The following is a 26,574-nucleotide window of genomic DNA, read 5'->3' on the forward strand; positions in this document are numbered from 1 at the left end:
TTTTGAGAAACCATCTCAAATCACATCTGAAATTATGCTAATAATACATAAACCGCTTCCTGAGAAATCGACTTCGGACTCCTGAGTTTTACTACTTGTGCGATTCTCCTGTACTTGAAAGAGCAGTTTTTGCGAACGCATCAAGGAGGTTAGAGAGTCTCTGTGGTCCTTGGGGAAGGCAGGGCCCCAAGACCGGATAGTTTTCCTCCAATTTTCTTCAGGAGGTACTGGTCGATTATTAGTCAGGATGTGGTAAAGGTGATCTAGTTGTTCTTTAGCTCGGCAGTCCCACCAGTAGATTGGAAGAGGACCCTTGTCACCCTAATCCCGAAGAGGGTTGATGCCATGGAGCTAGAATACTATCGGCCGATTAGCCTGTGCACTACCCTGTACAAGGCTACGGCGAAGGTTCTCGTGGCCAGATTACGTGGGGTTCTACCTAGGCTCATCAGTCCGGAGCAGGGCGCCTTTGTGGGAGGGTGAAGCATCACAAATAATATTCTTATTGCTTAAGAGTTCTGGTTCGATCTTCAAAGAGCCCCAAGGTGGAGGAGCTTGATAGGCATCAAGCTAGATATGGAGAGGGCCTACGCTAGGATGAGGTGGGATTTCTTGCACAGTACACTAGTGAGTTTTGGCTTTCATGAGCAGTGGATCCGATGGATCTTGGGGTGCGTGACTTCGCCCTCCTTCGCCACTCTAGTGCACGGTTCACCCACACAGTATGTCGAGTCCACGATAGGGCTCCGACAGGGCTGCCCACTGTCCCCTTTGCTCAGATGCATTATCCGGAGCCTTTCGGCATGCAGCAGACCATCAGGCCTTGGAGGTGTACAGACCGGTGGCAGGGTCGTGCCAAATCTCGCATCTACTACTCGTTGACGATTGCCTTCTATTGGTGCGAGCGACACGGCGAGTGGCGAGATTGATACAGGACATTTTGGAGGACTACTGTTCTACCTTCGGTTAGCTGGTGAATAGGGCTAAGTCTGCCATTTGCTTTAGTCCTAGGACCCAACCGCGGATCAAGGCTTCCATTAGAGAGACTTTGGGTGTGGGCGAGCAGGAGGGTACGATGAGGTATCTTAGGGTTCCCATCACTGGTCGATGGCTTCAGCGTAGCGACTGCTCCAACGTGGAACAGAGCATCAGATGCAGACCGGAGGGAGTGCAGGTGGATGCCCTTTCCATGATGGGGCATATCACCCTAGTGTGGACGGTTTTGAGCTCGATATCGGTGTATTTGCTAGCATACTTCGGTGCCGCGGTCTCTTCCGAGATCCTTGGAGCAGTTATTCAGGGACTTTCTGCGGGGCAGGCAAGAGAACAGGAGGGGCATTCACCTAGTGGCGTGGGAGTTAGCTGTCAGCCACTCAGGCTGGGAGGTCTAGGGTTTCAGTCATTGTTGGCGAGGCAGGAGGTGCTAGCCGTGCGATGCGCCATTAGATTTTTTCTGGAGCTGGAGAGTTTGTGGAGTGCCCTACTGAGGGCTAAGTACGGTGCTCACTTGTTGGGGGTGGAGGCCCGAGGCAGGCGTCATTGTTCATTCATATGGAGGGAGATTTGCTCCTCTGCCCCGTTGGTGTTGCCGGCGATCAGGTGGATGATTGGTGATGGGTAATCCATCAATGTCCTAGAGGATAGGTGGGACACGGAGCTACCGCTTTGCTGGATGCCGACGATGGTCGACTCGGCTAGGTTGGCCGGGCTTAAAGTTAGCGACCTGACAGTCCCTGGCGGGGGTCGGTGGGATGAGACCTTGATCAGAGAAGCCTTTGGGGCGTAGCTAGCTGAGAAGATTCTTGCCATCCTGATTCCTCAAGGTTAGGGTTGGAAGTGGGCCGGGCCGGGCCGGGCCACACCCCTACCCAAGCCCGGCCCGATATTTTTTTCCGGGCTTCGGGCCGGGCCGAGGCCCGAACAATTTTACAGGAACGAGGCCCGAGCCTGGCCCAAGCCCGGCCCGAGCCCATTTGGGCCAGCCCGTTTGGGCCAGCCCAGTTGGTCCTGACTCCTGAGAGGGTGGTTCTCTGAATGTGGTTGCCAATTTCTTAATTCATTTTCCTAATCATCAATCCATAATGATGCCAACTTAAAAATTGCAGCAAGCAAACAAACTGCATCAAAATAACATTAGAATCACAGATCAACCTCTTTATAAACACCATGAACCACGATATCAGTAAAAGTTTGAACCAAACCGAACAAGCAAGTTGATATAACAGAGGTGGTGGCAACCAAACAGAACACCATGTCCTGTATATAACTACTAGAGTTTCTTTCTCTCTCTCTTTGTGTGTGTTTCTGTCTGTGAAATATATTCCCCTTTCTCATTGTTACTCAGGATGCCTTTCTGTGCAGTAAGCATCATCCTCCTGAGACAGGGCAGCTTGAGAATACCAGGAATACTTGGAAATTATGGCAGTATTCGTGACCCAGGCTCACGAAGCTGGTGAATCATAAAAGAGTGTCCCCTTGTTTTTCTTTTTTACTTTTTTTTCGGTGCTGTATATCAAGCAAATGTTATGTTGCTGATGATTGTTCTCTTAGGGAACCATATGCACCTAAACAAATTGTATCTAGAGGGACTGGAGATCAAACAATCATTCCTCTAGATACAATTTCGGCATAAAGCAAAGCAGAAAGCAAAACAGAGATTTTTTGATGGACAACAAAGCAGAGATCACATAGATACCAGAGGGGGGTGAAAGCCCTCAAATCGCGATGGGGTGAAAGCCCTCAGATCGCGATGGGGGTGAGAACGGAAGAACGGAAGAAGATCATTCCCAACCAACACGAAGAACGGAAGAACGGAAGAACGGAAGAAGCCCTCCGCCGCTCGTCCGCTCTGCGCCTCTGCAAATCCCAACCAAAACGAAGAACAGAAGAAGATCATTCGTAAATCGTAATCGTACCTCAAAACCTAGCTTGGCCGACGATAGGATGGTCGGGACTCCTCTTCACCACTTCGCCGAGCTTGGACAGTCGACGACGACGACGACGACGACCGGAGAAACCCTAGCTCCACGCCTCGTCGCCTCCACCGCTCGTCCGCTCCGCGGCTCCACCTCTACAAATCCCTAGCTCCAATGGCAACTGAACTGGGTTTAACGTTTAGGTAGGGCTGGCAGCGCCGCAGCAGGCTCGGGCTTAGCTGCGATTCGGGCTGGCAAGGCTGGCAGCGGGCTCGGGCTTGGACGGGCCCGGGCCAGGCCAATGAAATATCCGAGCCCGGCCCGAAATAGATATGGGCTTAATCATTCAGCCCGAGCCCGGCCCGAAATGCATTAAGCCTAGCCCATAGCCCGGCCCGTGCGCGGCCCGACCCGATGGGCTTCGGGCCGGTCCGAGCCCACTTCCAGCCCTACTCAAGGTGCACCGGATAGATTGGTGTGGGCAACGACTGGGTCGGCTAGGGTGCGCTCAGCTGACATACAGGCGGTGATGGGGGGTGAGATGGCTAGGCAGTGTGATGGTAGATGAATTTGGAGGTTGTGGGTTCACCCCCGGATGGTACTATTCATCTGAAACGTAGTCTGGGACTGCCTACCGACTAGGAACATGCTAGCTAGGAGGGGTGTTAGGATTTCTCCAATGTATGGGGATTGCCCAGATTCGGTAGAGACAGTCAGCCATGCTTTGTTTGAGTGCCCCAGGGTAGCTCAGGTGTGGATGAGGGCATCGTTTCCCCTTCCGAGGCCCGGTGTTGTGATAGAGGACTTTCTTCGGCTGGTTAGGGATGCTGCTTGATCTTCGAGCACTGTTGGGTGGGGTATTGCTACTGTTTATTTAGCTTATCACACTTGGCTGGATATAAATGCTAGAGTCTTCGAGGGCAGGAGGGCACCCCTGAGGTCTGTGGTAGAACGGGCCCTCCGTCAGGTTGTGGAGATCATCAAGTCTACTGGGTCTGATTCACCTGAGTTGGCTAGGGACATCTGGGACCCCCTCTTTGCTACTACAGCGCCCAGGTTTGCTCTCATCTCTTGGAGACCCCACCTTCTAGCCACTTTAAGATGAATTTTGATGGGAGCCTGCCCTCTGGGGGCGGGAGTGGCATTTGTGATTAGAGACCACTGCTCCAGATTGATTGCGGTGGGAGGATGTCATTCCTTCGAAGATTCGATGTTTGGGACGGAGCTCAGGGCTGCATGGGAGGGGCTCTCATATGCAAAACATGTACTTGATGCTAGCTATATCATACTGGAGGGAGACTTAGTCGTGCTGATTGAGTACTTACGGGAGTGGGGCAGGGGGAGGGTGAGCACCTACTCCTAGGGGACACACGACACATGTTGAGGGAGTGTCGTGCTGCCCAGGTCAGACACGTCTTTCGAGAGGAGAACCAAGCTACGAATTGGGTTGCCTCATTTGTTGCCCATCACTCTGGATATTTTCTATGGATCCAAAGTCCTATGTTCCTTCTGGTTTATGTAGTCTTCTTGATAGTGATGCAACTAGCTGTACTCATGCGAAAGCAGCGTGAGCAGCCAATGTACCAAAAAAAAAAATGGGGGTGGGTGGCGGGTTGCAAGGACCAGAGGAGGGGAGAGAATTAGGTTCTAGGTGAGGGTGGGGGTAAAAGGGCCAAAAGGGCACTTCATCATTTTAGGTAAAAATAAAATAGGAAAAACTACATGGACATTTCCTCGCTTAAAGCTAGTTTAGTTAATTGTCTCTCGAGTTTAAAAAAATTTAAAATAATTTTATAAGTTAGTTAAATAGTTTAATATAATTTATTTGAGCTCACGAAATTTTACCATGAGATGGTCACTTGAGAATTTTAGATTAGAATATCCTTATTTTGGCAGCACTTGCTAATGGTGCTATGATGGGTCAAAGTCAATGTTGTGGTCCTTGATCTCTTTGGGGTGCATGACTATGGGGATAGAGCAAGTGATAGAGAGGATGGCAGGAACGGAAGGGCTAGACAAGGTCGAAAGCGGCAGCAAAGTAGTAGAGACGATGGTGGAGAAGAGAAGATCGACCATGCGAGAGAGGAGGGAGGGGAATAGAGATAATGAGGCGAGCAAAGATAGATATTGATAGGATTTAGAGAGAAGAAAAAAGGAAGTTTTAGAAGATGAGGAGGTAGTAGGAGTGGGTGGGGTCGAGATTAGGTTAGATAGAGAGGAGAGACGAAGAGGATGGATGAGGATGCGGCAAGTTTTAGAGTGGAGGAGGAAGTGTTGGAAGGTGAGAAGGTGGTGAGAGTGTGTAACAACCAAGGATCTTATCCAAAAAGGTGATCCGTAAAGTATTTTTTGGATTTCTTAGTTCTGTATAAGTATCCAAGATCTCCTCGGTGAATAACCGATATAAGATTAAATACACGCCTGTATAGATCCTCATATACTCTCCACGTTCAAGCTCTGACATCCTTGTCAAGCTAAGAGTTCAAATCCATTCAAATATAAGCACAAGCACCACTATCAGCCCATGATCAGTTTTCATGAACCCATGTTGCAGTGTCCCTTAGTTCATATAGGCTATGAGCCGAGTTCGTTCTGATACTATTTATAACAACCGAGGACTTCACCTAAAAAGGCTAGCCGAAAAGTATTTTTTCGATTTTTTAATCTTATATAAGTAATTAAGATCTCCTCGGCGAATAACTAATGTGAGACTAAACACACGTCCGCACGAGTCCTCACATATTCTCTCCGTTCAAGCCTTGATGTCTTCGTCAGGCTAAGGATTCAAGTCCATTCAAATCTAATCACAAGCACCACGATCGGCCCATGGTCAGCCTCTATAAACCCATGCTGCAGTGTCTCCTGGTCCACATAGGCTATGGGCCGAGTTCGCTTTGATACTATTTGTAACAACCGAAGACTTCACCCAAAAAGGGTAGCCGAAAAGTATTTTTTGGATTTTTTAGTCCTATGTAAGTATCTAAGATCTTCTCAGTGAATAATCGATGTGGGACTAAACATACGCCCGCACGAATCCTCATAGAGGGTGGAGCTCGTGTGGAACTCAGGACCAAGTTAGATAGAGAAGAGGGATAAGAATAGCAACCAGGTTTAGAGAGGAGAAAGAGGAGGTGCTGGAAGAGGATGAGATGGTTGGAGTGGGTGGGGCTCATGTGAGCTTGGGACCAACTTAGATGAAGAGAGATAGAGAGGAAGAATAAGGATGATAGTGGCATTTCGAGAGGAGGAAGAGGATACATTGGAAGGAAGGAAGGTGGTGGGAGTGGATAAGGCTCTAATGAGATTAAGTTAGATAGAGAGGAGGGGTGAAAAGGAGGGATGAGAACAATAGTGAGGCTTAGAAAGGAGGAAGAGGTAATTGGATGAGGCGGGTGAGAAGAGGAGAAGAGGCTCTTTTTTTTTTTTTGATAAATAAGCCGATGAGAACAAAATTATCCTCTATAATGGCATCGTAATGGCATTGAATGATGAATGGAACTCGGGATTACATTAAACTATCTAACTAACTTTAAGAACTACTTTGAAAATTTTTAAACTCGAGATATATTAAAAAAATAATAATATCAAGTTGATAGGGTGTCCACTAATTTTTTCGATAAAATATTATTTTTATTATTTTAATATACAAGTCCTACCACACGGTGGATTGCAAAAGTAGGATATTTATGCAAAAAGTAAAAGTTAGCAGGGGTTTGTATGTAAATTATGTTTTGACATGGTTAAATATGCAAAATAGAGTTTTTAAGGTTATGTGTGTGCGCGAGTAAACTTTCATATGATGCCATCCTTTAGGAACATGTCCTGATTTCTCAAAATGCCAGGTAACCTAAATATTGCGCAGATCAAGGGGATAAATCATGCTTTTAACTTTCTCATCAGGATGAAAAGTGTAAACATGCCAGTTATCTCCTAAATATCCCTCTTTCGGATTTTGCTAGCGCTGCTCATAAATTGCTCCTCTACTTGCTATTACAACCACCTCTTGGCTAGGCAGAGCCGCAGAGGGCATTACACCCTTCCTCTCTCCAAATGTCTATAAGACACCCATATCTAACTGGTCCACCATCTTGGTTGTCTTCTTCGATAAAGAGGGTGATAATAAAAATACACTAGCCAAATGTTGGAGAGTGCTCATCAAGTTGCATAAATAATGAAAATTTGAAACGCAGATCACAACCACTCATGGATTTTCTCAGGTGCATCCAAGGTGCTCAGCCCTGATGTGGAAGAGACCATGCACCTAACTTTTCTTCCATAACCAAGACAAATACATCAATCCAATCCAAACAATTATTATACATTACCTTAATCTTTACAAAATTATAATTAATGGGATCACAATAAACCATCAAATGCTCAGTGCTTGTTGGGCAAACCAGGTGCTTTCTGTTAATTGCCTGTCATTATCTTCTAATTAGTTTTTCTATTTCTCATGTTAGTCCACTACAATCTCAACTTTTCTTTTGCAAAGTATACCAAACCAACTGATGCAACTAATGACTTTAATAGTTTCTTGGAACACATATGTGATTAAGTTCTTAAACTGAAAATAAGGAAGATGCTTAATCAAGTAAGTGGCTCATGCATATAGCATTTTAGTAGCAGGGTTTGAACTTTAAAACTCACATCACTTCTTAACTTCTCAGACATGACATTACAGTTCAGCAGAACACATCCCTTGACATTCTTCTAACATGAGAGGAAAACCCCGCAGGTGGAGGGGTTGGGGAGGTTGGTTGGTTCAAGAGAGGGAGAAACTTGCAATGATCCAACCACTAGACTTTCTAGAAATGATATTCATAGAGTTCCTAATAATCATTCAGAATTGTATTGTCTAAATTAAAGCAACAAAATAATACAGCATATAACAACTGAATACATACATACCTCAAAAATGTATCATATGAAAAAAATAATACACTCTATATGGGTATAAATTACATCTGACAGATCCAAGCAACCTATACTACCTTTTCTATCTGTAGCTCCGCCACTACTAAAATGCGCACAAATACTGGAAACCAGCCAGCAACTTAATGCTCCTTTCGTTTATTATCAATTGCTCCGCAAGAGCATTTGAGTGGTCACCAGGGGTGAAATCTCATTTTTCACTGGTTTGTATATACATGTATGCTTTATAGGAAGTAAGATAACTGTTGCTTCTTTCTTGAGCCTCCTTCCCCATATAAATCATTCCATTGTTTCAGTTCACTCATCACAGAACCCTCACCAGCAAAACTGGCAGCAACCTACATTAGAAAATTTAGCAAATACATAAGTATCTTTACAGGTCATAAAGATAATACTTAACTCCCTTCTGAATTATCACAGTCTATTCCGAATATATAGAAACAAGTCAGAAAAGGGGAAAAAGAAAGAGAAAGTGCACAATAGCACAGTTAGAAACGAATAGATATGTGGGCGATAGATGGACCAGGCTTGCACAATAAGATGCTCATGGACAGATCTTCAATCTGTCAGGAAAGGATGAGAATGCAAAGTTCTAATGTTTAACCTCAAAACACAACCATTATCATCAAACATTATTACATAAATTTAAGATCTATAACTATTAACCCAAAAAACGAAAACAATAAAAAGAAACCAATAATAAATGAGCTCAAGGGTTGTATGGCACAAATTAATCACATATATAACCCAGATTTAAGTAAATAGTCCATTGATGCTTTTTAGTATATCCGGATTCAATCAGTTAGCATGCCTCATTAGGATGCAGGTTTATGGGAGCATCAGCACAGAAAGACACCAGTCCTGCTTATGGAAGTCCAAATCAAGATAACTCAGCAAAAGCTTGTCCAGAAGGTTGTCAAAGCACACACCAATGAGGGCATGGGGCATGTGGACACATGCACAAACAAGCGCCAAGAACACACATGAACATGCACAATGAGACAGACATACACACATACATGCATATCCAGACGCTACTTCTTTTGCACATGGAGGTTTTAGAGAGTACCCCAGAGAAATAAACTCACCTGATTCTTTGCCTGCCTCAAGTCTTCCATGTTTAAAGGTCTGAGGGTTAATGTTTGTTCCCCATCCTCTTCCTTATTTTCTGAACTCTCTGCCAAACTGTCTCCTTCCTCAGCTTTCCGCTTCTCCTGAGAAAAATAAACACAATCCAATAGTCCACCACAATTCAGCTCGGTGTAACATGTTATAAACAGGAACTGAGAGAAAGAGAGGAAAGGGGGGGGGGGGGGGGGGGGGGGGGTGCGGCACAGACACACACACACACACACACACACACAGAGAGAGAGAGAGAGGCCTATGGGACTTCAGTATAAAGTTTAGTATTTTTGACAGAACTAGGCATTTAAGAAGAGAAAAAAACCTCTTGATACGTCAAAGGTAAACTTCAAAATTCAGAATAAAGTTTAGTAAATACTTTGATAAATGACAATTTTGGACAGAACTATGCTTAGAAGTGATTTTTTTTTTCTTCTTCGTTCTCAAGAGGAGGAGAAAAAAAAAAGAACAAGCATACATTGGATTAGCCTGGGGCGTCTAATATTCTTGAAAACAGGATTAAATTTAAAGTGGAAACAAATTTCATCTTCATTGGCATTCCAGAAATAGTCGGCAACTAGACTTAGGTAATGTGCTTATCTAGAGATCTTCAAACAGTAAGCAACAAATTTTTCAAAGAACGAGGAGGAAAACAAACTAAAAGATTTTCTTATTCGAATAGAATGACCTGGCAAATTTGCTTAGTCAACAAAATTTCAAATTGAGCCACTGGATGCTAGAAAATATTATTATAGAAGCTATTTAAAGGCTTACCAGTTCCTTAAGCCTCTCTCTCTGAATTAGCTCTCGAACAGGGCGATACGCTGCGGTCACGCATAGGTTCTGCTCAACAATTGCCACAAGTTAATCATCAATCACTAACTGATGCTAAATGCCATAAGAAACATACAGACCTTAAGATCGCTACCACTGTATCCTTCTGTCATAGTTGCAAGCTCCTTGTAGTCAAGTTCTTCAACCTTTTCCTTCGACAAAAGTTTCCTTAAGATTAACTCCCTGCTCTCCACCGATGGTAAGCCAACCATTATTCTGTTCAAATACAGGAAATTAGATTTGGAAAAATGGCATGTTCTTTATAAGTGACTATATCTACTTTACTGCAAGGCATGATGCAAATATACAACCAAACAAACCTGCGCTCAAACCTCCTAATAATTGCTTCATCAAGGTCAAACGGTCTGTTTGTCGCTGCTAGAACAAGGATTCTCTCCCCAGACTTAGTTAAGAGGCCATCCCAGTGGGTCATGAACTCATTTTTGATCTTCCGCATTGCCTCATGTTCTCCTACCCTAGTTCGCTGCCCAAGCATGCTATCGACCTCATCCACAAAAATGATAGTAGGGGCGACCTTAGCAGCAAGTGTAAACAAAGCTCTGACATTCTTTTCATCTTCCCCAAACCATTTTGATGTGATAGTGGACATTGAAACATTGATGAAACTTGCTCCAGCTTCATTTGCTATAGCCTTGGCTAGCATTGTCTTCCCAGTTCCAGGTGGCCCAAACAGTAGGATTCCTCTGCAAGGCTTTAGGAGACCTCCAGTAAAGAGGTCAGGACGTCGAAGGGGAAGCATGACTAGCTCCTGAAGAGACTCTTTGATTTCATCAAGGGCACCTATGTCATTAAATGTCACCCCAATTTCACTTGCTGGGATGACCTCTTGTCTGATCCGCTTTTCAAATTCATTGTCTGGAGCAACTTCCTGTTAGATAAAAAATAGTTAAATAAGTTTGTTAGGAAGCCATCTAGCAATCATTTGCTCAAAAAAGGAGGGAAACCATAGAAGACCTCAGTCAAAAATAGAACAGCCCTAAAGGTTCACTCTTATGGATACATACCATTGATTTGCAATCAGCCAAACATACCACTCCACAACTAATAAATTTATGCAGAAGAAATGAATAAAGCGTTGCATTCAAATGTCATTTTTGGTTGAGATCATGTTACAGATGGGATGTATTCCTAACATTAAATCTTTCCTTCTGATTTCTTAATCTAGATTATTTCTCTTGTCCTTTGAATCCAAACTCCTCATTTAAATTATATACGAGCACTGAAAATAAACCTAATATCTGCAACAAAATTCTCCCTAATATACAAGACAGTCCAAAAATTTATGTTACTAAAGTAATTGGTAAAGAGCAAATACACGTAACTTTTTTGACAACTATTTATTACATGCAGAACAGAAAAACATTTATTATTGTATACATCAGACTATGAAAACATGGTCAAAGAAAGGCAAGAAAGAAGAAAATTTACAGGCGTTTTTGGTGGTAGAGATGAACTTTCAGCATCTTTCACTGCTGATGCTGGTTTCTCTGCTTCACTTTTCTTTTCAGGAGGTGAGACTTCAGCACTCACTTCAGGTTTTGCTGCAGCCACAGCTGCACCATCTTCATCTACAGTTTCCTAAGTAATAATATCATCTATCAGCTTTGCACAGCACTATATTATTCACACTTTACATGTTTGTTGTAAAGACAAGGCATACCTTTCCTGATTCAGCATTTGCTTCCAGCTTTAGAGTATCCTCGCTGGAATGTCTACCTTCTTGGAATATACTCAATGCATGGGACAAACTGTTATATGAAACACACAATAAGTAAAAAAAGGGTGGAGGGGAGAGGCCAACAGAAAAATAACCAGATATCCACTGTATACCAACCTCTTTGAAGAAATGACAAGCTTTCCATTTCTATATTCAGGTACCTTGTTATTCATCAAATTGTAAGAAACAGCTGACACAACAATTTCCTCTATGTAATTACTGAGAACCGTTGTATCTGCTAGGCAGATGGAGCCCAAATCATCACACTCAAGATCATTCTCTGCGAGTACCTCTGCAATGTGGTTTTTGTTATCCTGAATTTGTATCATTCTCATGTCTTCCTCAAGCTGGGATTTCCAGTTAACCAAACGAGTCTCATCGTCTGGAGGCCTAATCTCTATATTGTAAGGGAACAGACTACTGACCCTTCCATCCATATCACTGTAGTCGCAATCAGATTCCAACAATCTTGAACCAAGTATCAACACTGGTCCTGATAGCTTCTTCAACATTTTTTGAAATAAAGAATATATCCTTTGCGATCTGTATAGAAGGTTCTCAACATCCCTTATATACAGGACAATGGGATTAATTTTTGAAACTGAAACCAAAACCTGAACAGTGATCTCACGATTAGAACCCTTCCAAGAACAAGGTAATGTCAAATTTGACAAAATGTAGAAGTTTCAATATATGAAGCAATCAAAATCAAGGTTGGTTGTACTGGTACCGAAACCCGTAATGGTTGCCTGGCAGTATGGTATAATACGTACCATGCTATGCTGTTCCAAGGTGCACCGACAAAGGGAGAGCTGAAGAGGGAGGGGGAGAGGGAGAAGGAGAAAGAGAAAAAGAGAGAAAGGAGAGAGGGAGAGGGAGAGGGAGAGGGAGGAAGGATGAGAGAGATGGTGAGACGGCTGGAAGCCCTCCTTGAAAACAGGGACCTAAGTTTCGTTTCGAAATAGCGGTCCCCTTTTTATTTTGCCGACTTGAACTAAAGTTGGCAATTGTTGTTGACTTCACTGCTTTCAATGAGGGCTTCCGGCCCTCCCACTCTCTCTTGGTCTCTCTCTCTTCCCCCTCCCTCCCTCTCTTTCCCCCCCTTCCTTCCTTCCTCTCCCTCCCTTCCTCTCTCTCTCTCCCTCGCCCGACTTCTCAAACTGAGGGGAAGAACCATACTGGTCCACTCCCACCCAGTACGGTTCAGTATGCCTCAAACCGTGAGGTTTGGGTGGTACAACGAATGCTGATCAAAATAATCATGGCACAAAGTATCTCCAGGATAAGGAAAGATAAGACCATACAAAATAACGGGATAGGATAAAAGAAGTACCTTGTAAAGTGATTGTAGAAGAATCTTTTCATCGAAAGACCAGCTGCTGGTGCGTTTGAGAGGAACTGAGAAATTAGATAAGCCATGAGAAACTGATTAAAAGATACCATTTCCTAAGGAATTCTAAATATCATATTCCAAATAAATGGCCAATAAAATAGTAAAGACAAAAGATTATGCAGGTAGTTTGTCAGTTACAGTGCTGAAAGCCAGCACAGTTGCATTAATTGATGTTCATTTCAAATAATACTTGTTGAATAATTTGATGACAGTAACATATTATGTCTCCTCTCCTCGTTAAAACAAAATTGTAAGCTTGGTCAAAACCAAAGCGGAAGATGATGAATATGAAAAGATTACCCCTCCTAATAATGTTTTCCTTTCAGAGATCATCATATCTTGCATTGATGAGCATCACATGTCTAAGATTACTTTAGGTTTGTTTCTATTTAAACAAATTCAATTACAAGATCAATGCTTATGGCTAATTCTAAGTTTGTTTAGTGAATTTCATTTGGATACAGCAGCTCAAGCCTTTATTTCTTGTGTTAATTAGTCATTCTAGGGGCTAACTAGTCAACCCCCCTTTGTGTTTTTATAGGATCTGTTACTCATCTCCTTGATAGATTTTTTTTCTTTATTTCCTATGTCCTAGATCCACAAGGAACCCAGTACAGATCTATAAAATAGTTGTCTCCCCGATGTACCATTGACTTAATTTAAATAAAACTTGAGAGTTTTTGCTTCTTTCTTCCATGGTGATGACTTCATTCATGAAAATGACTATTTTTTTTGCAAATTCTAGATGAGAATTGCCCCACATGCTTGTTGGTGGTTATCTGGCAAAGTTTTCCTCTTCTCATAAATCTGATACTTCAAAATCCCCTGTTTCCTTAATATTAGACCATCTAAATGAACACCCGAACTGTAGCTCCCAACTTCTTAACATCAGCATCAGCATTACATATACTAATTTATCTTGCCCTTTGTCCACCTCCATAATTCAATTTCAAACTAAGTTCACTTGATCTATGAATGATCCTCATCAAAACTTCATTCAAACTGTGGATCCATAATCCCCAGCAGCACTCCAACATATCTACACTAAAATGTCTATTAGCAAACCATCCCCATGCATCAACTAAAACATGAAAGCAAATCAAATTATGAATTTCAGCATCCCTTACAGGACATTGATTCTTATTGCCATATCCAATTATCCATCAAAACAAAACGATCTTGTTCTCTATCCTATCCTACATCAATTTCATACAAGAAGGTTGAGATGGGTTTACGGTATCCCAAGTGAAGCAACAATTTATATGGAAAGTCTATGGACAGGCAGCACAATAATATCCTTAAATTACTTGCATGAGATATTGGCAACATGCATGAGTGAAACAAGCTGACCTATGCCTATAGTTATTGAAGAATACCTTCCATAATTAGTGGTGGTGGGTAAGTTAGCTTAAGCAACACTTCATACTCCTACTTTATTGCATGGGACAATGACACAATCATCCCCATCACAAAGCAGTGTCATGTTTCATTGATTCATTCAAGTTGGCATACTACTCTATGATGATATTGGTGGTATGGTTAAGATGTCATTCATGAAGGCAAGGTGGAAAGCATATCCTTTCATGCCTAAGGCTGAAAGACTGTTGATGCAAATGAAAGTTAGGGAGGTGCACTTAAAAGAGTCAAAAGTAAAATTATGTGTAAGTTACAACATGGCTATATAATAGCAGTTTAAGGCCCAAAGAAAGAAGGCAACATGAAAGCCCTGGTGACAGAAGAAACTATGACATTGCAGAGAAGAGGAGTAACAATCCATTTTCTTGAATTTTCCTTGCAAACTAAAAGAGTCACATGCAGGTCAATCCAACTCTTAGGAGACCACACAGAAAAATTTTAGTATCTTAAAGCAAAAGTTCACAAAATCATGAAGAAAGTTGTTTATGAAGAAGATTTTATCAATGAAAGGTCTGAGGAAATCTCAAGCAGCCGAGCTGAGAAGGCTTCTCAAAAGTTGCAAATTGACAGGTTCGCTTTGGATTGAAGTTGTTGCTTCTCCAAAAAATATGGACATCCTTAACTGTTAAATAGGCTGAGTTATTTATCTTTTCAAAAATTTCATTGCAGATGCTTTACAGACAGTGAAGAATATAGGGTTTCAAAGACCACATGTTGGTGGGCGTCATTTGTTTATAAAGGAAAGCTTTGTTCTTTTGCAAGAAATGTTTAAATCGTCCAATCTATAGCTACCAAAGAAAAGTAGGGCATATGATGAAGTAAATTGATGATTAAACAATGAGAAATAAAAAAAGTTAATCATGCCTGTCTTTATATGTGGACAGATATAATTATCCTATGTTGGTGAGGTGCTAGCACAAATTAACCTTGATCATCATGCAACTAGTAATGCAAAAATAGATTCAAGATTCACCTGTAGTGCATCCAAAAATATTTGAAAGCAATGTTGACAATTTGAAAGTTTTTTTAAATAGGATTATAAAACCAAAAATCATAACTCTCTCAAGTATGTAAATCAGCTTTGCTTTCATCCTAACAGACAGAGAGATATTCTATTTTCATCATCCTACAAATACAAAGTGCAATAACCTGGATTTATAGGAGCACATTGTGATGTGAGGCCACTAATATCAGCTGAAACTGATGCATTTTTATGGATTTTAGACGTGTAGCTATTGCTATCTGATCCCCTGAAAATGCAAAAAGCATATAGAAATAAAAGCAGGTGAGTTACCCATGTGGGATGTTACCAAAACTCAGCAAGTATTAAACTTTATACCTTGGCCTTAACTCTACACAGCTGCTTTGCCTACGTAATGATCCTGCAATAACTATTAGAAGTTAGAATTAATAAAAAGAAGGCAAAACATGAAGAGGAAATCATAATTTGACAAGAAAAACTAATGAAAACTGAATACAATATCGCAAAAGCAATTACAATAAACCCTTCATGATGTAAAGAAACTAAAATGATGACAGCTGAACTAAAGAAAATTAGTTCAACTGAAAACTAGTGTGATAAGTGATAGAAAGACATAAAACCTGAATATCTCTTCTGCTCTAGGAAAATGCTTAATTCAGATATTATAAATCCCTTAGGAAGACATATGTTAAAAAAAAAACTTATGGGTTAAAGATAATAGAGATGTAAAAATGCTGATAAATCCATCAAATACCTTAATGTTGAGATACTTCAGATTTTCATTTGTTTAGATAAAATGTGCATAAGTCATAAAAGATCTTAATCCTTACATTAGACCAAAATAATAATAAAAGAACAATAATAATAATAATAATAATATAATTAAATAAAAATTGCAAAAGGGCAAAAAAGGCTCTGATAAACAAATGTTTCATGGGCAAAACTGATACAGAGCTGTTTATCCAACCCCTATATTTATCTGTACGATAACATTTGTTTCTCTTTCTAGACAAATTTTTCATGGTGCATGCTAGTTATTATAGCTAAAGATTTTGCTTTGCAAGCTAGGTATCAAGCATGGGGTCCAAGAAAGTTGTAATGAGGCTGCCATTGGTGTAGCTCATAAACTGGTTCAGCATGAGATGGCCGAACACATTAAAAATCATTGTTATGTCATTGAAGAAAGAGTTGGCAATAACGATTTATTCATAAAGGGGAAGGATCAATTAGTAAAATAATAAGACATTAATGCACTTGCTTACAGTGTACTGTGATATGGGATAGTAGTTATTTTAATCAATTTCTCTGGCTTGTCTTAATTTTGTAAGATATGACACATGATTTAGTATTCAGTGTAACATGCTATTATTCAAGTTCTCTCTTTCCTTTCTTCTTTCTCTTAACTAGTAAATAAATTCTACAATTTCACTTACATTCTTATCAAAGCACATGTTCATGGATCCATAAGCTTTCTATTAAGCAAGCCGCCAATTCACCCTATCCATCATCAAATCCTTTACAACATTATAGTCTACCAGCACGTTGAAAGTGCAAACCACCAGACAGTTGATTCACACCCACCTAATTATCAACCCTAAGGATCTTAAATGAAATAAAATATTAAGCATTTATACAAATAAAGAATCAAAATGACAAGAAAAAGCATTAATCTACTTCTTCCGCTTAGCACAAATATCATTTCCTTGTTAACTAGTCAGTCATCTAAGAACTCTGAGACACCCTATTAATGTACAGATACGGCTAGTACTAAAGGTTCTCTTGAATCATATATTTATGACATGATCAAGCTAATTATGAATTAATTCAAGCAAATAGAATGACAGGAAAATTACAGCCTGAAGAAGATATATCATATAATGAAAGAGCAAGAAGAGAATTAAAATGCATTCTCTCAGCCATATGAAAACAACACAAACTCATGTAAATAGGGTCCTTGGAGTATGTAATATGTATTCCTACATTAATACCTTTAGGTTCCTCCCTCTGCAAAAGGATCGAAAGAGATCCAAGAAAACTAGACATTCTCTCCAAAGTTGCCTCAGATACAGATCTTCTGAAGAACTGCCGAAAAATAAATGAACCAAGTGAGGATATATCATAATGGGATTCAATAAACTCTCCAAAAAAGCTTGATTATAAAACATGTAAAATGAATGATCCTAAAGCAGAGTGATAAGTCATTATAATTCTAGAACTGTACTGATGGCTAGGGAAATATATTGGCTACAAGAAGAAAACAAATAAGAACAATATCAGTACATGTCTTTTATCTCCTAAAGAGGGGGAGAGGGGGAGGGGGGAAGAAAAACAAACAATTGTAGAGTGATAAATATGTTTATATTCCTAAATTTTATTCCAGATCATAAAATAGATCTACTTGACTAGAAGTTGTCTGTGTAAGTTCAGAATTCTTACTGAATCTTTGTTGGAACTGCCATATTTGCTCTGTATCTGTAACCAAATGCCCAATGATAATTTTAAAATCATAAATGCATAGAAACAAAGAGAACTATGCTTGTATCTACTGACCTTGAGTGAGAAGTCAGTAACATCTAGCAACAACAATTTGGCCTCAAAGAAATGGGCTAGTGCCTTGGCAAGAATTTGTTGGTAAAGCTCTGAAAACAAAGATCTCTAGAATTAGCCCAAGCATATAAATAGGAATATACACTTTAAGTACTTCAAGGCTAACCAAATAATGGCATTTGTTGCACATGAACTACCTGCAGGGCCTGAGAGCAAAATGGCTCGACTTGCAGGAGAAAGGTTTCGAGTGTACTTGGACAAGTCCACTTGCTTGAGGTGAACATAGGCTGCACTTGTCAGCAAAGCTCGGGTCTGTTCACTGTCATCAACAACAGGAAGGCTTTGTCATCAGAATAAACAGAACAGAAGCATTACAAAATACAAAAAATTGTATCATTAAAATTTCTCTGCAGATTGAAAATGTAATCAACAGTTATGTCAGGTAACTCAGAAGTCAAGTTCGGAATGCAAATCAAGTGAGATTAGATATATATCAAAGGACAGAAAAAATCAAGTAATTCTTGGGTTTTGAATTCTTTTTACAGAAAAGATATTGGTGAAATTCTATATCACGAACATGTCACCTAATACTAGTAGATTCAAGTACTTCTGGGCACAATAATTCGATTTGAATTTGTTGTAAGTGGGATCAAAGGCAAAAAAGAATAAGAGATAGACACAGCACATAATCTGAACTTTAAAAAAAAAAATTAAAATATACTTGTGAAATATTACAAGTTTCAATTTCCATATAGATGGTTAAAAAAAATGCTTCAGGTGTCCTGTATTGGGTTCTTTTAAAAAAAGAGCAAGTGAGCAAGTGTGAGAGAGAGACAATCAAAACACAACTGGAAATTATTCTATGTTAGAGGCAATATAGAAGATTCTATTCAATTAAAAAAAAGGGTCGACTATTGATATTAGAGGGAAAAAAAGAAAATGAGTGTAACCATATTAGCAAGCTTCAGCTCATCTTTAAGGGTCAATTTCTAAACCTCAGCCACATCTCGTCTTTTGAGCCAATATTTCAAATCCTCATTCATTCTGTCCCTATCCTGATTCCCAATCAAATGAAGCTTCAACTTCTATCCAAGTCATCCTATATCTGCTCCCTTGACTGTCAATACAGTTATATCAATTACTTTTTTGGGTATGATTCTTAAGCAATCAGCGGTTGCAATTAAAATATATGGATCATGCATATGATTGTATAATTGATACCTCAGTCATTTATCATTCCATATAACAAAGTTCAAATGTAAGATCTGATATAGATACTATGAGAAATGAGACCAACCATAGGACATGGCGAGCAACTCTTCCTGTGACATACAAGCATTAAGGTGAAGGCAGAAGGGGTTGTATAATGACATCATTGGGTACCTAATATGAGCTCATATGCCAGGCAATGGGGCATGTTGCAACCAATACTTGGTTTCTCAAGCCAGAATATCAAGAGAGGATCACCATCATTAGCATTAACCAAGAGAGAATCACAATGGTCAGAACAGAATGCCTTTTTAGCCAGCTTTTCTTTCTTTTCTTTTTCTTTCCTTTTTTGGATAAGAAACTTGGTAGAAAAACACTAATACTCTCATAAGTAACCTTTTACTATAACCAATTTGTGTTGTAATATGTGGATTGACAACAGAAAAGTTACTAAGCCTGGAGCTTGTGGGTCAATGGATACTAGTAATTAATGTATCAGTTAAGTTGTTTGAAGTTTGAACTAAGCTAAGTGCACAAAAAGTGTTCTTAGAGTTCAATATAAGTAATTCATTTGGAAGCTACCTCTCAGTCTGTCCACATTACTCATTTTGTTATCAAAATAAATGATATCATTTGCTGAGTTGCAGTTCACCTTGTTACTTTTCTTTGGGTAAAAGGCCAAAAACAGATATAGCTGAATTGGTTAACTAATTTAGACAATATCAAAAATTCAAAACTATAGTAAAACAAGGAAATTCTGATCTGATTTGCTTCTCTTTATACTAAATAAAAGTTGCAAAGTGGGGAGCAAGAACGCATAGCAAAAGACAAAATACAGAGACGAGAAAAGTTGATAGAGAAAAGTTGATAGAGAAGTAACATTATGCAAAAATTCCACTTTGAAGACTATATATAAATCCAATAAATTAGGTAAATTGAGTCATTTTCAAATAAATTTCCTTCAAAACTGCTTGCATTGAATTAGCAGGACTGTCACACTTAAAATAGCTCAATATGGGAAAAATAAAGAAAATTTATTTCTGGACAAAGAAAAAGCAGAGAGCTTGGAATCATATTAAAAATATGCAATTTCTCACAAACAGAACATGGATCCCAGGCATACTATTCAAAGGCAAGTGAGGATTATCTTTATCATCAAATCCATCTACTTCTTTACTATGATCCATTAATGACTTTAGATCCTTGTGTTATCTATCATTAAATTTAATATCACCCACCATACTACTACCATCAGACCCCAGCATGATCTACAGCATAATCCTCGATCCACCTCACAGTAAAGGGGTTATGACGAGCATAGATATATACAAAATTCCAGCCTCATTCTGTCAAAATAAATAATAAATAAATAAATAACTAAATGCAAAAAAAAGGCAGAGATGGGTTGAGAGTGCATGAGTACAATTTAATATTCCAATTATTGCCAACTCGACTCTTCTGCAAAAGACATGGGGGACGAACTGTACTCACTAAATCAGAAAATATATTAATTTCAACCACCGGAGACAACTTTGAGACACAGGGACAAAGCTTCCGGTTCAAGATACATTAGAGAAAAAAAAGGTCACGCGAAATTAGCAGAATGCTACAAAATGATAGCATCTTCAAAACAGAATATACTGAACATGATCAGAATTTTCAAACTGAATATCTAATTTTTTTGTCAAAATAAAAGCTAAAATCGAAAATCCTGGATTAGATAAAGGCATCAGGGAATCAAGGACGTTTCCTTTCCCGAGGCCCTCGTGACGCAATTCCTATTTTTAACTTCAATTAACTTACCATTAGATTGACGGAATCATGAGGTGGAAAAGAATCAAGAACGGTTCTTTCTCGGGGGAAAAAAAATCAAGAACGGTTAAAGAGATAAAAAAGAAATGAAAAGAAAAGAAAAGAAAAGATTTTACCTGAGGTAATAAGGGAACTCATCGAAGGTAACCTTGCTCTCCCTCCCATCCACGACCATCCTCATGAGCTCCTTCTCGACGTTCTCCGCCGTCACGCCGGCGGAGGAGCTGGCCGGCGCCGCCCATTTGCCGACGGTTTGGCCGGAGGCCAGCCCAATCCCCACCCCGACGCCGAGCCCCAACCCCAGGGCCGACATGAGTATATGCTTCTGCTCCATCTCCTCCTCCCTCCGGAACTCCGATTCCTATGGAGAAATATCGCCGTTTCTCCGGAAATCCTCCCCCCGTCTCCACGCTCTGACATACAAATATCCACCCAAGAACCAATCACCCCTTCCGGTTTTCGACGGATTTCGACTTCCGGGAATCGGAAAAGAAAGCGAAAGCGAGAAGTGCGACGGGTTTTTCTTTTCTTCTTCTCGGAGGTTTTCTTGTCGGTGGTGCGGGACGTGGGGTGCTCTACATATATATAGATGCGGCTCTGGTGGAATTCGAGTTCTAGAAAGTAGCCGGAAAGGGAGGTGTGAGAGCTGGCGGCCGGAAAAGGACTTACGGGGGAGAAGCGAAAAGAGAGAGGAGGGAAGCAGGGAAGTCGGTCGGTGCCTGCAGTCCTTAAGTTCCTTTCCAGTGACCTCGCCTTTTAGTTTTTGGTTTCGTTCGTTTGTTCCTCCTATCAAGCTTCTTTTGTCGCAAACGGCGAGCGGAACGGCGTCGTCTAGAGTTAGCGCGGATTTGACGTGTCCCGGGCGACTTTTGACGTGTTTTGGACGTTGGCCTAAGTAACCTGGGTTATCCAGCGCTGCCGAGCGCCAGCTATTTGCCCCCGTTAGCTCTCTCCTACGTGGCAACTTTGAATTCGCACAATCTTTTTTCCTTAATATATATATTTTTTAGCACAACAGTTACTCATCCTGCTCCAATGTAGGACCTATCAATAAAATTAGAGACTAAAACTTAGCTCAGATGCGAGGAAAGAGCCTCCAATGTGGCCAAAGTACTTCTTCAGAATGCTGCGCAGCGTAAGATGCAATTCAATCGGCAGTCTTGTTCGTCTTTCAGTACACGTGCACTATTTAGAAGGCGCTGCAATTTCTCAGCATTAGCCTGATGTCGCACCGCAGGAGACTGGCATCCTTTTTTCTCTCTTCTTCCGCATCCAATTAATCACTATGGTCGAGCCTCTCTCTAGGATCTTGATAAGCCGGTATGCCAATGCCACGTGGAATGGGAAACCTAGCATGGCTCCATGGCCTGGAATCACATCAATCTACGTTGCTGTGTTCCCGTGCTACGTTTGCTTCCAAAGGTTTGATTGGGAGTTTGAACGTTAATCCGCCCTTATCAGTTTGGCCTGTAATCACATCACCCTACAATGCCTTCTAATGAGCGATAGTATGGGCTGCCTGTTCATTGTTGGTGCATAGAAAAGTGTCTCTTACCATGTAGATTCGAGAGATCGGTGATGCGTGGAAGGGGGTTGCACATAGAGTTGTCATTGATTCCATAAACAAAATAAGCATTAAAAAAAACTGTACTAATTTTGTTTTCTAATATTAATTTTTGAAATGTTACCATTTTTTTTTTTTTGAAATTGTTGTTACAAAATTAAAATAATCCTTAATTATTTATATTAGAAAAAGGATTAAATATAATATGTTGATGGAATGGTGACTTAGATAGGAGGGGTTTTAGAGAATTCTAGCTACGTTTATTAATATCTTCTCACAACATCTTGTGCTTTTGTAATGTATATTATATGCTAACTTTATTTTTATATGAAAAATCTTTTATTACTGATCGTGAATTATTAAAAGAAATCTTGATTATTGTGGGAAAATAACTGAACTTTCAAATTCACTTGAAATAATTAAAAGAAATCCTAATTGACCATAAAGAATTATCTTGGCATGTTTTTCGAGATATTATTAGCATTTCTCAATAAAATTTGCTGGATGAGTGCAAACTGGCAAGTTGTTGTCAATTCACTCGATGTATCTAAATTGATAGTAATTAGATAATTATCTAATGTCCCCAAGACATATTATGTATGCAGTTCACTAACAAAAAATAAAAGTGGTTTTGTATATGCATAATAAAGTATAACTTTATTTTAACCAGAAATTATCTTGTGATATATGCATAACATATGTGTCGCCCATGCACAAAAAATGCTATATTACTTGGGATCCATACATCTTAAAATTAGTTCTTATAACATTCATATGCCATGGATAATAAAAAATAATAGTATTTGTACTGGTCAATGATGCCCAACTTAGTTTCATGTGAACATTTTAATATGTGGTATTTATTGTTTTCATCTTTGTTCCTTTTGTTTTTAAGAAAAAAAACATGCCATCTAATTTGATGTGAAGGATAAATTATGAAAATATATTATATTATTAACAAATCTTAAAGAGAATATTTCCAAAAGTAAAAAATAGAAAACCTTTTCATATATTTATATTTAGCCATACCTTTTGATTTACTTGCCGCATTGCTTTTATATTAAAATGAGCCTTAACAATCAAGATATACTTTACTATTAGTAAAGTATATATCTAATATTGCATGAGAGAAAGTTTTGAATAAGAAGCAATGATTAATTAATTTGTAGTACACTAGCAGATATTAAATAATATATAGTGAAAATAAGAAATAATATTTTACCAAAAAAAGAAATGATTCTTAAGCCAAGCCATATTTGTCAAATATACAGCTCATGTACTATATGATCATTTGTTGAAGCTGAAAAACCTCTCTACATGACTATGATACAAAATTTAGAAAATTTAAGCTTGATTTTTTTTTCCCGAGCAAAATACTTACGTAGCGTGTTTCTTTGCTACTGTTCGCCAAAGTTAGTATTTATCAGTTAAAATTTTATTCCCTTTCCTTGTTATAATAATTTTGCCAAGTGCCAAGAGGATGTGGCAATACTCAAAAAAAAAAAAAAAAAAAAAAATCCGGGAACCCTTGACGACTTTTATAGTATTAGGTTTTTCATGTATGAAGCCTTTACGTAGGTGTTCCATCCTTGACATGTGGACGTTGTCTTTCGGTTCTAACGACTTTACACGTGTCACGAAGTTGCAGCAGCTATTGGTGGCCACCACGTCGGCAGCCGCCGGCCGTTCCGAAAGCCGAGTCAGCGAGTGTCGGCCCCACGTCGCAATGGAAGGCACGTGGGAACCAGGAGTGGTCCCTAACGAATTTACAGCTGCAACGCATCAAGTGGGTCCCATAGGCCATACCCGAGATGCAGTGGGGGGAAGACCTGGGGCGCCGCCGTGGGCCCCTTTCTTTTCCGAGTCCGGGGACCGAGAGAGCGACAGAGATTCTTTTTCTCCCTCTCCCTCTCTCTCGGATAAAACTAAATTGTCATTTAAAACTCTTCTAGTGTTATTGCCATATGTAAGATTCTTTGTCATTTCAAGGCATTGTTATTGCCATTGTTATTTCCCATCTCCGAGCTTTCTCGAAGCCGACTTTGACATATCTCGGACGGAGATTCGAGAGGAAGCGCAGATTTTGTTATTAAAGATCCGAACGCTAGAATCATAGTTGCAGGAGGCTGCCAGCTATTCGACATCTTGGTTTCCAGTACGGAGTTGAAAGCTGTCTAGGCGGGCTTTCGTCATGCCCGACAAGAGTTACGAGCCAGCTCAGTTATTCTGAAGGATGACTCGGCGACGATTATCAGTTAGATCCAGAGGGTTCAAGGGGTACTGGTTGCGACCACCTATTATTCCGAGATATCGGGACAATGATGAAGGATGGATGAGCCTTTTCGGCTAAGCATGTATTCCGAGAAGCTAATGGGGCCGTGGACTAGGTGGCCGCTTATGCGGCCAGCCATGCAGATAGTACCTTATGGGCTGGAGATGAGGAGCTGCCTCGGACACTTTGAGATATTTTGTTTTTTGATTTTATTAGATGCATTTGTACTCGTCGGTATGAATTGCAAGTTAAAAAGAAAAAAAAAGAAAAAGAAAGAAAGGAAGAAGTAAAAAAAAAACATTGTTACTTGCTATACATGGTGCCCGGATTAATACCAATGTGTACTCATTCTCCAATTGAAGCCATGAGCTTAAATCTCACATCTTCTTCATTTTGCGCAAGCATTTAGCCTTATTAATTTCTCAATTTAACATGAAGGCTTGAGAACAGTTTCAAACAATTATTGCTGGAATCGGAGGTCGATGAATTCGTACTTAATTTTAATGTTATTGTTTGTTATTTGTTTGAGAGATAATTCTAGCAAATACAGTAATCATAATGATTTGGAGATAAAAACCATAAGTTTGATGATAAAACAACAACAACTACGACGACAAAGATAAAGGCGAAGACATGCTATTAATATAATGATTTGGAGAACCTTCCCTTGCCACTAAAATACGACTAAAGTGATTCCTTTTAATACTTTTAGATTAAGAAATCTTACTTGAGTGGTGCAGACATAGCTATGGTGGACTTTGAAAAATCTCAACAGCCGTTTAGATGCATTATAAAAGGTAACAGGAAATGAATGGGAAGGAAAAAAAAGGCATATTGCATAGAAATATAAAAAGATGTTCTTTAATTGCCTTTTTGAGTTTTGATAAAGTCAAGGGAAAAAGTAGTGAAATAAAAGCTCAAAAAAGCTCTCCGCAAAGTGCTGGAAGTCTGCTCGCAAACAAGTAGACAATGGCCAAAGTTAATGCCCAACTATTTAATCAGAGCAAATCGTGTGTCAAAAACATACATACAGGATATGGTATGAACATACAAATAACTATAGCTTTAGGATTCAAGGAACATAAGGTATGATATAGGTGAAAGGAAAATACTTTGAGGTGCCCACTTTGCGCACAGAAAAAGTTCATCAGGCCAACAACTGGTAGTTGGCTGCTTCATAATTAACCTGGTGTCGTGTTTGACAAAAAATTGTGCAAATTACGTCGATCCTTGCTTGCATATAGAAGGAGCCCTAGTGTAGGACTCATTTAGTTCGTGGAAAAACAAAGAAAGAAAGAATAGTTAATAGAAAAACAAAAAAAAATCTCTTGTTTTGTTGGAATTTTCAAAAGAGAGAGAGAAAAAAAGTAGCATTCTTATAACAATAAGATGCTATATTTTATAAATAAAAAAATCTACGAGGGACATAGAAAAGTTACTTTTTCGCCAGTTGAGAATTAGGATCTTTTTTTTCAAAACTACTCTTAAGCCATCAAAATTCATGATTAAGATATTTCCATTTATTAAGGGTATAATAGATATTTTACACAACTTTTATGAAAGTAGATGCTCAACCAAACATAAGCTACTCTAAAATGTACCATTTTTTCATGGTCGACTAAATATGCCAAAATCTTTTTTTTCAAATATCATATTTATAGGAATCAGCTTTTTAGAAAAAATATTTTGGTAAAAAAAAATTCTTCCGGAAACAAGTTTGAGAGAGCTTTTCACCTTGTTCAACCCATAATTTTGTAAGGCCTGCTGTAGGAGTACAGTAGAATGAAAATAATGTATCCTTTTTTTTCTAAAAAAAAGAAAATCTAGAGGCATGGTAG

The 26,574-nt window shown here is 39.6% G+C and overlaps 1 protein-coding gene across 4 annotated transcripts; it reads right to left on the reverse strand.

The window, feature by feature from the left end:
* Nucleotides 1–7,717: 7,717 nt before the first annotated feature.
* Nucleotides 7,718–21,675, reverse strand: LOC103722235 (uncharacterized). Of its 4 annotated transcripts, none has more exons than XM_008812711.5 (16): nucleotides 21,017–21,675; nucleotides 18,077–18,198; nucleotides 17,883–17,971; nucleotides 17,769–17,804; nucleotides 17,321–17,414; nucleotides 15,690–15,732; nucleotides 15,500–15,600; nucleotides 12,875–12,939; nucleotides 11,659–12,155; nucleotides 11,485–11,572; nucleotides 11,253–11,402; nucleotides 10,124–10,692; nucleotides 9,884–10,019; nucleotides 9,744–9,812; nucleotides 8,936–9,061; nucleotides 7,718–8,185 (listed from the first exon to the last, which is right to left on the reverse strand). In XM_008812711.5, exons 1-16 carry the CDS (start codon nucleotides 21,232–21,234, stop codon nucleotides 8,072–8,074), a joined length of 2,517 nt encoding a protein of 838 aa, XP_008810933.2. In that variant the 5' UTR covers nucleotides 21,235–21,675; the 3' UTR covers nucleotides 7,718–8,071. The 4 variants fall into 4 exon arrangements, with proteins under 4 accessions (XP_008810933.2, XP_008810932.2, XP_088564478.1 ...); XM_008812710.5 differs by having other exon boundaries at nucleotides 15,690–15,741; XM_088708352.1 differs by lacking the exon at nucleotides 21,017–21,675 and adding an exon at nucleotides 20,327–20,446.
* Between the last annotated feature and the right edge of the window lie 4,899 nt (nucleotides 21,676–26,574).

The sequence above is a fragment of the Phoenix dactylifera genome, chromosome 1 (genome assembly GCF_051530095.1).
Source record: "Phoenix dactylifera cultivar Ajwa chromosome 1, Ajwa_hap1_PhDact_Kaust_v1.1, whole genome shotgun sequence".
NCBI lineage: Eukaryota > Viridiplantae > Streptophyta > Magnoliopsida > Arecales > Arecaceae > Phoenix > Phoenix dactylifera.

What these genes read in the sequence shown, in the direction of transcription:
- LOC103722235 (XM_008812710.5), bottom strand. Translation starts at nt 21,234, where the DNA reads ATGGAGCAGAAGCATATACTCATGTCGGCCCTGGGGTTGGGGCTCGGC. An exon ending in ACAGTGGTAGCGATCTTAAG is followed by an intron (nt 9,813 to 9,883) that starts GTCTGTATGTTT and finishes ATTGTTGAGCAG; the next exon opens with AACCTATGCGTGACCGCAGC. An exon ending in TGAGGCAGGCAAAGAATCAG is followed by an intron (nt 8,186 to 8,935) that starts GTGAGTTTATTT and finishes TTTCTAATGTAG; the next exon opens with GTTGCTGCCAGTTTTGCTGG.